Genomic DNA, 16,025 nt, shown 5'->3' on the forward strand with positions numbered 1-16,025 from the left:
CTATATGAATGACCATCACCACTAAACAAATGACCATCACCAATATACAGATGACATCACCTCTTTATGAATGAGTATCATCAATATACGGATGACCATCACCTCTATATGAATGACCACCACCACTAAACAAATGACCATCACCAATACACAAATGACCATCACCTCTACATGAATGACCATCCCTTCCATACGAATGACCATCACCAATATACAAATTTCCATCACGTCTATATGAATGACTTTCAGCTCTACACAAATGACCAACACCAAAATAAAAATGATCATCACCTCTACACGAATGACCATCACCTCTACACGAATGACCATCACCTCTACACGAATAACCACCACATCTACACAAATAACCACCACCTCTATGCGAATGACCATCACTGCTATACAAATGAGCATCACCTCTACACAAATAACCATCACCTCTACACGAATAACCACCACGTCTACACAAATAACCACCACCTCTATGCGAATGGCCGTCAATGCTATACAAATGAGCATCACCTCTACACGAATAACCATCACCAATATATGACTGACTATCACCTCTATATGAATGAGTATCACCAATACACAAATGACCATCACATCTACACGAATGACCATCCCTTCCATACGAATGACCATCACCAACATACAAATTTCCATCACGTCTATATGAATGACTTTCAGCTCTACACAAATGACCAACACCAAAATAAAAATGACCATCACCTCTACACGAATGACCATCACCTCTACACGAATAGCCACCACGTCTACACAAATAACCACCACCTCTATGTGAATGACCATCACTGCTATACAAATGAGCATCACCTCTACACGAATAACCATCACCTCTATACAAATGACCCTCAAAAATATATAAATGACCCTCACCTGTACACTAATGACCAGCACCAAGGGTCTTAGAATTTTGCACTCACTATGGCCTGTTTTATTTTCGGTAAGACAACTCAGCGAGTTATCCCCTCTATATGAATGACCATCACCAATTTATGAATGACCATCACCAATATATGAATGACCATCACCAATATATGAATGACCATCACCTCTTTATGAATGAGTATGATCAATATACGGGTAACCATCACCTGTATACGAATGACCATCACCTGTGTACAAATGAGCATCACCAATATACCGATGACTATCAATTGTATATAAATGATCATAACCACTAAATTAATGACCATCAGCAATATACGAATGGCTATCACCTCTATACGAATGACCATCACCTTCATATGAATGACCATCACCAATATACAAATGACCATCACGTCTATATGAATGACTTTCAGCTCTACACAAATGACCACCACCTCTATACGAATGACCACCACTGCTATACAAGTGACCATCAATAGTATACAAATGACCATCACCTCTATGTGAATGACCATCACCTCTATGTGAATGACCATCACCAATATATGAATGACCATCACCAATATATGAATGACCATCACCTCTTTATGAATGAGTATGATCAATATGCGGGTAACCATCACCTCTATATGAATGACCATCACCACTAAATGAATGACCATCATCAATATACAAATAACCACCACCTCTATACGAATGACCACCACTGCTATACATATGACCATCACCTCGACACGAATAACCATCACCTCTGTACAAATGACCATCGCCAATATACAAATGACCCTCACCTCTTTGCGAATCGCCCTCACCAATATATGAATTACCATCACGTCTACACAAATAACCACCACCTCTATACAAATAACCACCACCTCTATACAAATCACCATCACCAATATACAAATAACCATCAAAAATATACGAATGACTATCACTTGCACACGATTGACCAGCACCAAGGGTCTTAGAATGTTGCACTCACTATGGACTGTTTTATTTTCGGCAAGAGAACTCGGCGAGTTAAGCGCTCTTGTGAGAGATTGCAGTGCGGACCAGAGTCTCAAGTTTCTATCCTTGCCCGGATCACACTCACTTGGTAGGGTGCTTAGAAGGTGCAGTAAATCACAAGCGCTCTATTCAGGCGTAATCTTTTTTTTTAAAATTCTTTATTTACATAACATCGGCAACAAAGCCCAAAACAACCAATATAAACAAATAAAACACAGTAAACAATACAAGAAAGTACAGCATTTTACACAGGTCTATGTACAAAGTGAGGTACTCATCACCTCAAACCCCCAGCAAATTAAACAAATCCCTCAATCACCCCCCACCCAACAAACACATTCCCAGGTTAAAATCGCTGAAGAAATCCACCCCATATTTTTTCAAATAAAACCAATTTACCAAGTCTCCTATACATCACTCTCTCCATATCCGCCAATTCGTGCATCTCAGAGAACCACGTCTCAATATTCATTCAGGCGTAATCATTCAAATCCTTCTCTTTCAGCTTTTAACATGTTATATCTCCCAAAAATATTCTAGCCTTCGAACAAAGCTTAGAAAAACAGGCATCGGCGATATACTTGTTCTGGAGTTGAGTTGGGAACCTACTGGCCTTGAAGTGGTGGGAGAAAGACTGACGTCAGCAGCCGCCGTTGCCTGAGACCCCCAGCAGCTGAGCCATCTCTCTGTGGCTTGAGATGACCCAAGTGGGAGCAAATGGACCCAATCTTTACTGCTCGGTGGCTTGTCTGAGTGGGATGCTAAAGTAATACAGAAAGATGAAGGAGATAAGGCAGGCGTTTCCCATCCGCTTCAAAGCGGAAGAACACAATGCCTAGAAGAAATATGAACACATTGCTGTACTCTCAGCAAAACACAACACAGTACCAATAGAAAAGAGCTGTGGGCGGTGTTCAGTGAGTGCAAGGAGGCCGGCCATGCCGCGCATGCGCCAGGCAGTGGCACCAGACATGGATCACATTATGCCTTGTGCACTGAGAGGTACAAAGTGTGCATGCCTGCAGGTCACGAGATGTATGCACATGCACTTGGCACGCAGTACTTTCCTGGCATTTGGGTGGTCCTGGGCGGGGCCTGGTGGGACACGCCTTGGTGAAGGTGCCATTGTGACAGGTATTGACTTACTGGCTTCTGAGGGTAAGGACTGGCCTGGGTTCACTTTTCTTGGGTTCCTAGGGAATGATAGTGGGGTACTGCATTGGATATTGGTGTTGTATTACTAAGTGTGATACGCAGGCAGAGCCCGGCACTGATCCTGGCGGGCTTGCCTTAGGGTACTGGCCACAGTGGAATGGCCTTGAAAGAAAAGCTTTCAATGAATAGACTAGCCTTAGGAACTAGCAATTTGAACTTGGACTTGCAAAGTATGCTTGTCTCTGGGAATATAAGGGAGTGCGAGCACACACTATCATCATTTTAGAACTCCTCGCCCAACTCTATTTCCATCCTTGGCTCACATGACAGGATACCACGATTTGGTCCATTTTGCAGCATTTCATTGTCTTAAATGAATACAACTTGACACTCATGGTGTTCTTTCTTTGCACCTTAACAAGGGATGATTCAGCTTCTCATGTTCACCGCCTTGAAGAATTGCTAACCAGTCTTGGCTGCTTCTGCCTTGACTCCAGGCCAGACAGCCCTTTCAGACTCTTCCACAATCTCAGCTAATTTCTGCTGCGACACAGCTCTCTGCTCTTTTCTCCATGGGTCCGATCTTACTTAATTTGTGACACCCATGTCCAGCTTCAATACAATACAATAGTGGCTTCACCTGCAGTCCATTCACTAATTATATCCATCGTCTATCATTACTTAATCTACTTGCGTTACAGCATCTGTACAGTTATTGAACGGCTTGCATTTTCTGCAGTGCTTCTCACATGTGCAATCTTCTTTTCACATATGAAAGTTTGCTCGATTCTTACTTCAGTTTCTATCAGGTCGACACATTCTGTTCTTTAACCAGTCTTCTCTGTGTGTCACACTCATCCTTTGTGACATCACCAGCTTCTCTTTCACTCTTTTTCACATTCATTCGGGGAACTCCTCCATTAGATTGTCATCTCTTCGGGAACACATTTAATAGGGTTTTCTCATTGGGTACCTTTTCTTGAATCTTTGCCGCGGAATGGTCACTACTGCTGGTGTCAAGCATGGCACCATTTCTGGCTTCCAGTATACAGGTGGTAGGAGGGCGGGACTTCCTGCAGAGGCATGTAACTGCTCCTCTACCCCAAAAACGAGCTTGTCAGAAGCTGTGTTAGTGGCCCCGGCACCCCATGACAGCGATCGCCTCAGAGCATCCCCAGGACTTGCTAAACATCACTCCACATGGGTGGAAGGTTTTGCGACTCTAAGTGCTCCTTTGCACCGATAATAAAAAGAATAGCAAATCCTCATCTTTGAGCAGGTTTGATCCTTGCAACAGAACTGTGGTAACGACTGATGGGAGTGCTGTGTGATTAGGGAAGCACTCACGCAAGTGAGAGATGGGCATGAGGTAGTGATTGTGTTCACTTCCAGAGCCTTGCAGGGAGCAGAAAAGAATTATTCAACTATTAAACGAGAGGCATTGGCATGTCATTGGGCAGCAAGTAATTTTAAGTTTTTCTTTTGGGGTGTGCAGTTTGTGATAAAGACAGACCACGAGCCCTTGGTCTATGCCCTTGTAGGTAGAAACATGGGTGTATCGCCCAAGATAAACTGATGGACCTTAGCTTTACAAAAGTACACTTTTTTGGTAGTATGTTCGCCGGGTCTAGGCAATGTAGTTGCAGACTGTTTATTGCGACTTGCTATGAGGATATTGGCTGCAGCGCATGAGGCCATGAGTGCACAGGTGACGAAAGGGTGCATTCTGGGGCTTAGCGATGGTGTATGAATTATGGGGAGAATGTGATACATTGTGCAGAGGTGGAATAATTGTCCTGCCTGAAGGCATGAGGCATGTCATTCTAGAAATATCTCATAAAAGTCCCTTGGGAAGGAAAATGCTGAAAAGCAGAATTAGAGAAGCGTATTGGTGGCCTGGTACTGGTGGTGAAGTAGAGAATATGACAGCTTATTGTCTGCCGTGTGGCGAGTGACAAATCGCAGGCTACTGTAGAGCCGCCTCTGTGTCCTGTCAAAATACCGGCACAGCTGTGGGAGAAGTATGACTAGATATTATTGGTCAAGGAAAAAGATTAATATTTGTACTGACAGATTGTGGTAGCAAATGGCCGCATGTAGGATGGTTGGATAATGTAACTGCCAACTCTGTGGCAGAAGGTTTAGATGGTGTATTCAGAAATGAAAGCTTTCCCTCAGTGGTGTTCACTAACAATGGTGGTCAGTTTCAGTGGAATGTGTTTGCCGATTACCTAGAAAGCGCGGAGGTAAGACATGACACCACAGCTCTATATTGGCCCAGGCCGAATGGAATGGTTGAAAGATCAAATCAGGCCATTAAAGGAACACCTCAAGTGGTTCTTATGTCAAAATGAAATGTTGTAACAGCAGTGAGAGGCATGGTATGGGCTTATAGAACACCACCACATTCCACAACGGGGAGATCTCCATTTGTGTCTGAGAGGGAGAAACCCAGTGACTGAATTGGCACTGGAATGGTTAGGTAGCTCAGGTCCAGTCAAGGTGAGAGAAGAACTAATCAAAAGGGAGGTGGAGTCTCGAGAGAAGTACAAGAAGTGGTTTGAGGAGATAAACAGGTGTGTGTAGAACTGTATTCAGTGTATGTATGATAAGGTGCGTGCCAGGAATCCTAGAGTTAGAGGAAAGGCTGTTTCATATTTATCAACTCCTAAGGGGATAGTGAACGTGGTGAGGACCGTTGTGATATTAGGTGATGGAATACATTGGAGTCAAAGGCCGCTGGTTGTGTGTCCCGAAGCAGAATGGAGAATTTGTGAGGGAAGAAGTATGGAGGATTGTTGAGTGGGATGGTTGGAAATGAAGTTGAGGAAAATGTTGGTGGTGAGATCAACTCAGGGGCTGGATTGCTTTAAGGAGGAATTTCCAATAGGGAAATTGATGTAAGGATTAGAGTGACACCAGCGGTTGTGTAATCAGGTGGAGTGGCAGGAGGAGACGACATATTGAGAGTATTATGTCCAGGTCTGAGGAGGAAAATACTAGAAGAGCATTAGAGAAGGCACTGGAAGAACAACTGGAGAAAGGAGAAGAAATAAGCAGTGCACGTTTGCTGAGAGATCTTGCCAAGCTAAAAGACGCTGTGTTGAAATTGTTGTCTAAGGGGGAAGTTGTGTAGCAAAGTAGAGCAACGCTTGCACCACTTTGATTGTCTCGTGGCAGTGCTGTGCCCTCCATGCTGCATCGACTGTGGTGTGGGTCCATAACGGGGGATTGCTCACCAATGAAAGGTGCGTGATGTCTGGCCGTCTTCTTATTCTTGGCCTTCCATCACAACACAACAACAGGAATTGGCCGAGCCAACCGTTTTGGCTTTAGAGTAGCCATTGAACAGGCATTTACCAGGCTTTGTCATCACATGTGCAGTTACTTGCATCATGTTCCAGCTGTTGCCACCTTATGCCCATGCATTGGCATAATGTGCCATGCTATGCCAGTTGCTGACATCATATTGCAATCATTGCCATTGAAAGTCAGACACTTCCATAACTGTAATGAGAATGACCCAGGCAGTGTTTGTGTGCATTGAAATGACCACTTGGTGTGGTAGAGTCACTGTATCAGTGTTTTATACCGGGTAGACCTCAGGCCTCCACTACTAGACTCGCTGGATATGCCACCAGCAGACATTTAAAATCTGCTCAAGGGTTAAACTGAGTGTTCACGCTGCTGGAAGGAAAGGCACGGCATCACCCATCTCTGGAACTTGCTACTATTAAAGTTATTTAGGAACGTGCTGCTATTAAAGTTATTTAGGAACGTGCTGCTATTAAAGTTAATTATATCTTGGGTGTTTCCCAATAAGCAACTCGTGTGATCACTTGATGGAAGCCTACAGATATCAAGCATGCTGCTTTAATAAGTTGTTTTTTAGCATCCTTTAATTATGAGTTTATTAATGAAGAGCCTTGTTCATGAGGTGTCCAAAATACTTTATTCGTCCTGATGATTGAACACGTGATAATTATGTACATGCACTTTCAGGAGAACTCCTTTAAGCTAAAATACCTTAAAGCGCCCTGTGGTGGCACTGTTACACAGGCATGGAACCTTTGGTCTATGCCTCCACATCACAAACTTTGGAGAGCAGGGGCGCCAACAACCCACCTGTCAAATGTTAGGGCTGTCTTCTGTAGGTTGCACAACTGTTCACTGAGGTGGTGCATTGCTCCACTGAGCTATCTTGCATATTTTCCCAGAGTGCCAATCTGCGTCGGCCACTTCAAGAGCACACGGATGTAGGTTAAAGGAAATCTGTCACAAAGCATTATACTGACCTGCAGAGAGCTATGGTATGTCCCTGCCTACTCCAGCCATAGACCCTGCGTGGTGTGGCGAGTTGCCTCTTCCATGGAGGTTATTCTGAGGAAAACCTGTGTCTGACATCTATGTCGGTCACCACGTGACTGACCCTGTGGAGGGGTGGGCCATTTAAACATTTTTGAGAGAGGAGGAAGAGGATTAAGGTGTGGAGGTGATAGCAAAGACACGCTGGTGAGAAGGCGAAGGGGTGGGGAGGAGCTGCCATCCCCAGTTCCAATCGCAGAGTGACAGCAAGACCCAGACTGCCTGCGTGAAAGGGGAGTCCGCAAACATCACAGGGAACCAGTGAACAAGATGGTGAGCGGAGACCAACTGACTTCAAAGAGGCATGGATTACACCTCTCCTCAAGAAGAACAATCTCAACCCACTTCTACCTAAACATTACCGCCCAATCACAAATGTTCCATTCCTCCTCAAGATGATGGATCAGGGGCGTACCTTCAGTTACAATGTTTCATTAAGGAGAATTCCATTCTGGGGCCTCGCCAATCAGGCTACCATGCTCAACACGGCACTGAGATGGCCATGCTTGATTTAAAATCCAACTTGTCGGCCATTATCGATTGCGGGCATCCAGCACTACTCATGTTGCTCGATCTTTCGGCCACTTTTGATTTGGTCAACCATGAGCTATTAGCTGCTAGGCTTCAATCTCTTGTTGGTTGCACTGACTTTTCTACTCAATGGGTGGTCTCCTTTTTGGGTCCTCGTAATGCCCATGTTGTCATTCATGATGCTTCATCCTCTCCTTCTCTTTTAACACAGGGTGTCCCTCAGGGTTCTTCACTTTCACCAACTTCTTTTAACATCTATATTCTTCTTCTGCTCCTGCTGCTTGATGACCTGGGTATCTTGTATACTAATTATGCTGGCTCCTGCTGCTTGATGACCTGGGTATCTTGTATACTAATTATGCTGGCTCCTGCTGCTTGATGACCCGGGTATCTTGTATACTAATTATGCTGGCTCCTGCTGCTTGATGACCTGGGTATCTTGTATACTAATTATGCTGGCTCCTGCTGCTTGATGACCTGGGTATCTTGTATACTAATTATGCTGGCTCCTGCTGCTTGATGACCTGGGTATCTTGTATACTAATTATGCTGGCTCCTGCTGCTTGATGACCCGGGTATCTTGTATACTAATTATGCTGGCTCCTGCTGCTTGATGACCTGGGTATCTTGTATACTAATTATGCTGGCTCCTGCTGCTTGATGACCTGGGTATCTTGTATACTAATTATGCTGGCTCCTGCTGCTTGATGACCTGGGTATCTTGTATACGCTGGCTCCCGCTGCTTGATGACCTGGGTATCTTGTATACTAATTATGCTGGCTCCCGCTGCTTGATGACCTGGGTATCTTGTATACGCTGGCTCCCGCTGCTTGATGACCTGGGTATCTTGTATACTAATTATGCTGGCTCCCGCTGCTTGATGACCTGGGTATCTTGTATACGCTGGCTCCCGCTGCTTGATGACCTGATGACCTGGGTATCTTGTATACTAATTATGCTGGCTCCCGCTGCTTGATGACCTGGGTATCTTGTATACGCTGGCTCCCGCTGCTTGATGACCTGGGTATCTTGTATACTAATTATGCTGGCTCCCGCTGCTTGATGACCTGGGTATCTTGTATACGCTGGCTCCCGCTGCTTGATGACCTGATGACCTGGGTATCTTGTATACTAATTATGCTGGCTCCCGCTGCTTGATGACCCGGGTATCTTGTATACTAATTATGCTGGCTCCTGCTGCTTGATGACCTGGGTATCTTGTATACTAATTATGCTTGCTCCTGCTGCTTGATGACCTGGGTATCTTGTATACTAATTATGCTTGCTCCTGCTGCTTGATGACCCGGGTATCTTGTATACTAATTATGCTGGCTCCTGCTGCTTGATGACCTGGGTATCTTGTATACTAATTATGCTGGCTCCCGCTGCTTGATGACCTGGGTATCTTGTATACTAATTATGCTTGCTCCTGCTGCTTGATGCTTGATGACCTGGGTATCTTGTATACTAATTATGCTGGCTCCTGCTGCTTGATGACCCGGGTATCTTGTATACTAATTATGCTGGCTCCTGCTGCTTGATGACCTGGGTATCTTGTATACTAATTATGCTTGCTCCTGCTGCTTGATGACCAGGGTATCTTGTATACTAATTATGCTGACGATACCCAGGTCATCCTTGAATTATCCGGTGTATATTCTGTTGATTCTGATGCTCTTAGTGCTATCTATACTCTTATTCACTCCTGGATGACCCAGAATTCCATGGCATTAAACACCGAAAAAACAGAGATTCTCATTGCCGCATCTGGCCACATGTTAAAATCTCTCTCTCCTGATTATGCAGCCTTCTCTATTTCTAATGCCTCTGTTCTTGTGGTCCAGTCCGTTAAAACCCTTGGGTTTACTAATGATGTAGAACTCACTATGAGACCTCGTGTGGCTAAGACTCAAGCTTCCTGTGGCTGGATTAATAAGAAACTTGGTTCTCTGCGTCCCTTTTTGTCCATCCTAGCCTCGGCTTTACTAAACTCGAGACTAGATTATTGTAACAGTCTGCTAGCTGGCACTGCCCAATCCAACCTTGCCTCCCTTCAGATTACACAAAATGGTTCATTAGGGCAGTTCTGGGTCTTCCTAGACCGCAGTCTATTACCAAAGCCAGACAAAAACTGCCGTGGTTGCCTGCCCATCAAGCACCAGATCTCTTTCAAGATTCTTATACTTACTTTTAAGTGTTTTAATAATCAAGTTTCCAGTTACCTTAAAGAGGGCATTCACGTTATGCACCAGTACGCTCTCTTAGGTCATCAGAACAGGCTGGGCTCAGTCATCCCAGATTTCGCTTGGCTAAGTTTGGGAAAACCAGGTTTGATGTCATCGCTCCCACCATGTGGAACCTAATTCCCTTGCATCTCAAGCTTTATTCCTCACTTTCTGACTTCAAAAATAAGCTTTAGACCTTTTTATTTGTGGCTCTATAGAGTCTTTCTTCTTCATCACTGGATTCTCATGATTCTTTTGTTTGCTTGTCTTGTTCACGTTTGGTCTGCGCTTTGAGACCTGCGGACGAATAGGCGCACTACAAGAATTCAAATAAATAAAATAAATAAAGTCCATTCAAATTCTAATAATTATTGAAAGAGTAACATTATATGGGCTGTCAAGCCAAGTCCATTCAAAGTCTAATAACTATAGATAGGCCAATGTATGATACAACTGTGAAGTCGAGTCCATTTAAAGTGCAATATTTATTGGGAGAACAAAGCATGAGACAGCTGTGAAGCCAAGTACATTCCAAGTCTAAACATTTGTGGAAGAGCAAAGTATGACACAGGCTGTTAAGCCAATTACCTTTAAAGTCTTTTAATTATTGGGAGAGCAAAGCATGACACTGTGGGAAGCCAAGTTCATTCAAAGTCTAAGAATGTTTGGGAGAGCAAAGAATGATATGGGCTGTTAAGTCAAGTCCATTCAAGGTCTAATATTTATTGGGAGGTCAAAGTATGACACAACTATGAAGCCAAGTCCATTTAAAGTCTAATAATTATTGGGAGAGCAAAGAAGGACACAGGCTGTAGTAGAACCCCACCATAATAAATCCATCAGTGGAAACCAGGCTGTGGCAGTAGTCAGGTTTGCTTCCACACTGTTCTTTAAAATGGACAGAGAAACAGGCAGAGTATCCCTGTCCCAAAAATGAGGTCCCCATGCGGGGTGCATTTTAAGGCCCCAATTAACAGCAGCCATTTAAGCACTGCAACCACAAATGGCCTGGCTTTTGCTTTTATTTCACATGAGTGGCAAGAATTTCAACACTGCAACAAAAACGGCCTGGCTTTTGCTTTTATTTCACATGAGTGGCAAGAATTTAAACACTGCAACAAAAACAGCCTGGCTTTTGCTTTTATTTCACATGAGTGACAAGAATTTAACGTAAATGGCCTGGCTTTTACTTTTTGTTCATGTAAAATTAAAGAACCATGGCGAAAGGGGCCTACCTTTCATTATCAATCGACCAGTAGCAATGCAATTCACCCAAGAAGGAGGAATCAAAGAATCCTGTGACATTGAAAACATGATTTTTAAACATTAAAAGCAAAAACGGCCTGCACAGGTATTTGCAAATAAATACGGCTTTAAAAAGCCACAATGGAACAAGATACCCCAGCTCACAGAAAAATGTCAGGAAAGCATAACCTGATGTATGGGGGTGACCAAAGCAAATGTATATTATGTTTCACCCCCCAAACTCCTGTAAACATGTGAAGAGACACCTACTTCAGGAAAACACTGTTCTGGCTGAGTTCTAAACTTCTCAATGAAATACCCCGCTTCCAGATGGATGTCCACCTCCCAGCTAACAAACCTGCAATAAAATGTGATGCTTTTGGAGGCGTCAAACTTCCCTATTCTGCCGACTGGCCGGCAGGAGAGCAGAGATTTCAAAAGAAGGCAATCCTTGGGTAAGGCATAACAAAATTGTGTGAGCCCTTGCTGCACCCACTTCAAAGAGACTTATAAAAACTATGTACACAGGCTGAACCCACGGAGACAGATGGCTGTGAGGGGATGAAGCACATTAAAGTGTTGCCTCAAAAGAATTATTCCCATTGTGAGCTGAAAACCGAATTTGACATTGGGCCTCATTACACAGTAGGCGGTGAGCCATGGCGCTATTAGCGCCATGGCTCATGCCGGTAAAAAACCGGCACCGCTTTGCTGGAAAGGGGATTTACCGCCCCATTCCAAGGTTGGAGGGGCGGTAAATCCCCTTTCCACCATTGCCCTTCCCCATTCCCATTTCTGCCCCATAGGGCTCTATGGGAATGGGGAAGGCGCTAATTACGGCACCGCAATTTTGCGGTGCCGTAATTAGCTCTGAGGTCCCTTTGCGGGTTGGATTTTAACACCTGCAAAAAGCAGGTGTTAAATCCCCCAACCCGCAAAGGGACCTAGTAATAAGGCGGTAAGGATTTACCGGTACCGGTATTTTACCGGTACCGGTAAATCCTTACCGCCATCCGTGTAATGAGGCCCATTGTGTCTAAATTATGCCCTGCTAAGCACATTTTCATTTGCCAGTGTTAATCCTATTTACATCCATCCTATTAAACCCAAACTGTTGTTGCCATTGAGAGTAATCTGTTTGCCCAAAGCCTACCTGTTAGCTGCCCCTGTCATTTTCACTAAAAAACGATTTTCGTATGTGCCTTCCTCATTGTTGAAAGTGTGTATGTCATTTTCAAGCACCAGTAACATTAATCTGATCTGCCTTTTTGTTTTTCTAAAGATTTCTTTTGATCTTTTAAAAACCATTTTTCCTAGAATACTCTCCTTCCTCTATCTGATTCTCAGTGCGGATTTCGAATTTCATTTATTTCCTTCATTTCTCATTGCTCAGAGCTTGCCTGTCACTTTACAGCCCAAGCAAATTTAGTGTGATTTGTCTTTTCGTTTTTCTAACAATTTCTTTTAACCTTTGAAAACTTGTTGTCCCTAATTTATATCTCTCCCCCTACTATATCCTGATCACGGATTCGGAAACGCATTCCCTTTTATTTTAAATTTTTTGAAATTTCTTTCTCATGTGCTGCCTGTGTTCAAATCGAATTTCCTAAGTGTGCAAGCTAGTCTGTTTTGAAGGCTGATTTGTCCTTTAGTGTAAGAGCTCGGAGTACACTTGTGTGCAGTCCCATAGCAGTAGTAGTGAATCATTGAAAACCCATGTTTCCATTGTTGCAGGGGGAGTGCTTAACTGTTGGTGCTATCATTTTATGGTAAATTGTTCTTTTTCTGTTCTGCCATAAAAAAATGGAATTAACTGTAATAGTATATCTAACCTGGTGTTTGTGTAGAGATTATTGCATTTTGTGTTGCCACAATATTGGTGGCTGTGCAGTTGGTTGATTTTCCTTTTTCATTAAATAATGAATTAATACATATCTCATTGATACACAGCGGCCTGATTCCTAGTCCATTGTGACACGGGGTGTTTGTGGAGGTTGGGTGTGAGACGGGTTGGAGGCCTACTCAGAACAATCTGTAGCATATTAATAATATAAAGTGTTTTATTGTGCGTCACATTCATCATAGGGGAAGGAGTTCCCTGACTGGCGTGTGACGTGTAATAAACTGTGACACCCCAAAGAGAACAGCATGATACATTTACTCAGTTGCATTAACAATAATGCAACACCATGCTAGGTCTGCACAATTCTGCTCAGCCTGCCCATGTGACCATATCTTCACCTGCAGCAGATCTCCCCATGATAGGTAACAGGCTCTGGTCGGCGGGTGATGAGCACCGATGTGACCCCTTATTCCAGTTCTTAGACACATGTGCCTCACCATCACGGGTGGCATCTGTCATTGGGCATGCCTCATCATCAGGCAGAGCCTAACATCATGTTGGTATAGATCTATTGGCTTATGCAATTCCCGTAGGCTAACCACGCTACCGCATAGCTCTTACCACGTCACGTTTCTAGTCGTGACTGTTGCCCTACTCTGCCTGTGATTTGGGCATGGGCACTGTTCTGTAGACTATAGGCCTCATTACACGGATGGCGGTAAGGGTTTATCGGTACCAGTATTTTACCGGTACCAGTAAATCCTTACCGCCTTACTACGAGGTCCCTTTGCGGGTTGGGGAATTTAACGCCTGCTTTTTGCAGGCGTTAAAAACCAACCCGCAAAGGGACCAGGGAGCTAATTACGGTACCGCAATTTGCGGTACCGTAATTAGCTCCTTCCCATTCCCATAGAGCCCTATGGGGCAAAAATGGGAATGTTGAAGGGGGAATTACTGTCCCGCCAACCTTGGAATAGGGCGGTAATTCCCCTTTCCACCAAGGCGGTGCCGGTATTTTACCGGCATGAACCATGGCGCTAATAGCGCCATGGTTCACCGCCATCCGTGTAATGAGGCCCTATATATAAAATGCTGTTGGTTTACACACTGGCAAGTCCAATAATGACTAAGGGCCTCATTACACGGATGGCGGTGAACCATGGCGCTATTAGTGCCATGGTTCATGCCGGTAAAATACCAGCACCTCCTTGGTGGCAAGGGGAATTACCGCCCTATTCGAAGGTTGGCGGGGCGGAAATTCCCCCTTCCACCATTGCCCTTCCCCATTCCCATTTTTGCCCCATAGGGCTCTATGGGAATGGGGAAGGCGCTAATTACGGTACCGCAAATTGCGGTACCGTAATTAGCTCCCTGGTCCCTTTGCGGGTTGGTTTTTAACGCCTGCAAAAAGCAGGCGTTAAATTCCCCAACCCGCAAAGGGACCTCGTAGTAAGGCGGTAAGGATTTACCGGTACCGGTAAAATACCGGTACCGGTAAACCCTTACCGCCATCCGTGTAATGAGGCCCTAAGAAAGCAAAGTATGACCCAGGTTTTGTAACCGAGTCCTTGGGAGAGTGAAGTATGACCCGGTGAGAGACAAGTCAATGGAAATTCCAGTAACCATTGAGACAACCAAAGCACTGTACATGCTGTGAAATCAAGTCTTTTCGAAGTCCTCTTAATAATAATTATTGCAAAATCAAAGCATAATACATGCTGGGAACAGGAGTCCCTTCAAAGTCTAAGAATTAATGCGAGAACAATATATGATTCTAGCTTGGAGATGTGGTCCATGCAAATGATTGATGCATTGCTGAAACCAAGTCCAGTCAAAGTCCAACACAAAGATTGAGAGAGGAAGGTTTGATGCATTGCTGAAACCAAGTCCATTCAAAGTCCAACACAAAGATTGAGAGAGGAAGGTTTGATCCCTTGCTGAAACCAAGTCCATTCAAAGTCCAACACAAAGATTGAGAGAGGAAGGTTTGATGCATTGCTGAAACCAAGTCCATTCAAAGTCCAACACAAAGATTGAGAGAGGAAGGTTTGATGCCTTGCTGAAACCAAGTCCAGTCAAAGTCCAACACAAAGATTGAGAGAGGAAGGTTTGATGCCTTGCTGAAACCAAGTCCAGTCAAAGTCCAACACAAAGATTGAGAGAGGAAGGTTTGATGCCTTGCTGAAACCAAGTCCATTCAAAGTCCAACACAAAGATTGAGAGAGGAAGATATGATGCCTTGCTGAAACCAAGTCCATTCAAAGTCCAACACAAAGATTGAGAGAGGAAGGTTTGATGCCTTGCTGAAACCAAGTCCATTCAAAGTCCAACACAAAGATTGAGAGAGGAAGGTTTGATCCCTTGCTGAAACCAAGTCCATTCAAAGTCCAACACAAAGATTGAGAGAGGAAGGTTTGATGCCTTGCTGAAACCAAGTCCATTCAAAGTCCAACACAAAGATTGAGAGAGGAAGATATGATGCCTTGCTGAAACCAAGTCCATTCAAAGTCCAACACAATGATTGAGAGAGGAAGGTTTTATGCCTTGCTGAAACCAAGTCCATTCAAAGTCCAACACAAAGATTGAGAGAGGAAGGTTTGATGCCTTGCTGAAACCAAGTCCATTCAAAGTCCAACACAAAGATTGAGAGAGGAAGGTTTGATGCATTGCTGAAACCAAGTCCATTCAAAGTCCAACACAAAGATTGAGAGAGGAAGGTTTGATGCATTGCTGA

General features: G+C 44.1%; 1 protein-coding gene across 1 annotated transcript; it reads left to right on the plus strand.

Annotated features, from left to right (window-relative positions):
* The first annotated feature begins 234 nt into the window (after positions 1 to 234).
* Positions 235 to 933, plus strand: LOC138579680 (uncharacterized histidine-rich protein DDB_G0274557-like). The gene has a single exon (XM_069649920.1). It carries the CDS (start codon positions 235 to 237, stop codon positions 931 to 933), a length of 699 nt encoding a protein of 232 aa, XP_069506021.1.
* Positions 934 to 16,025: the final 15,092 nt, after the last annotated feature.

This window comes from Ambystoma mexicanum, chromosome 3p (genome assembly GCF_040938575.1).
Source record: "Ambystoma mexicanum isolate Mex_15411 chromosome 3p, UKY_AmexF1_1, whole genome shotgun sequence".
In the NCBI taxonomy this organism is placed as follows: domain Eukaryota; kingdom Metazoa; phylum Chordata; class Amphibia; order Caudata; family Ambystomatidae; genus Ambystoma; species Ambystoma mexicanum.

Bases quoted from the DNA above. Each gene is read 5' to 3' on its own strand.
- LOC138579680 (XM_069649920.1), top strand. From the start codon at position 235: ATGAATGACTTTCAGCTCTACACAAATGACCAACACCAAAATAAAAAT.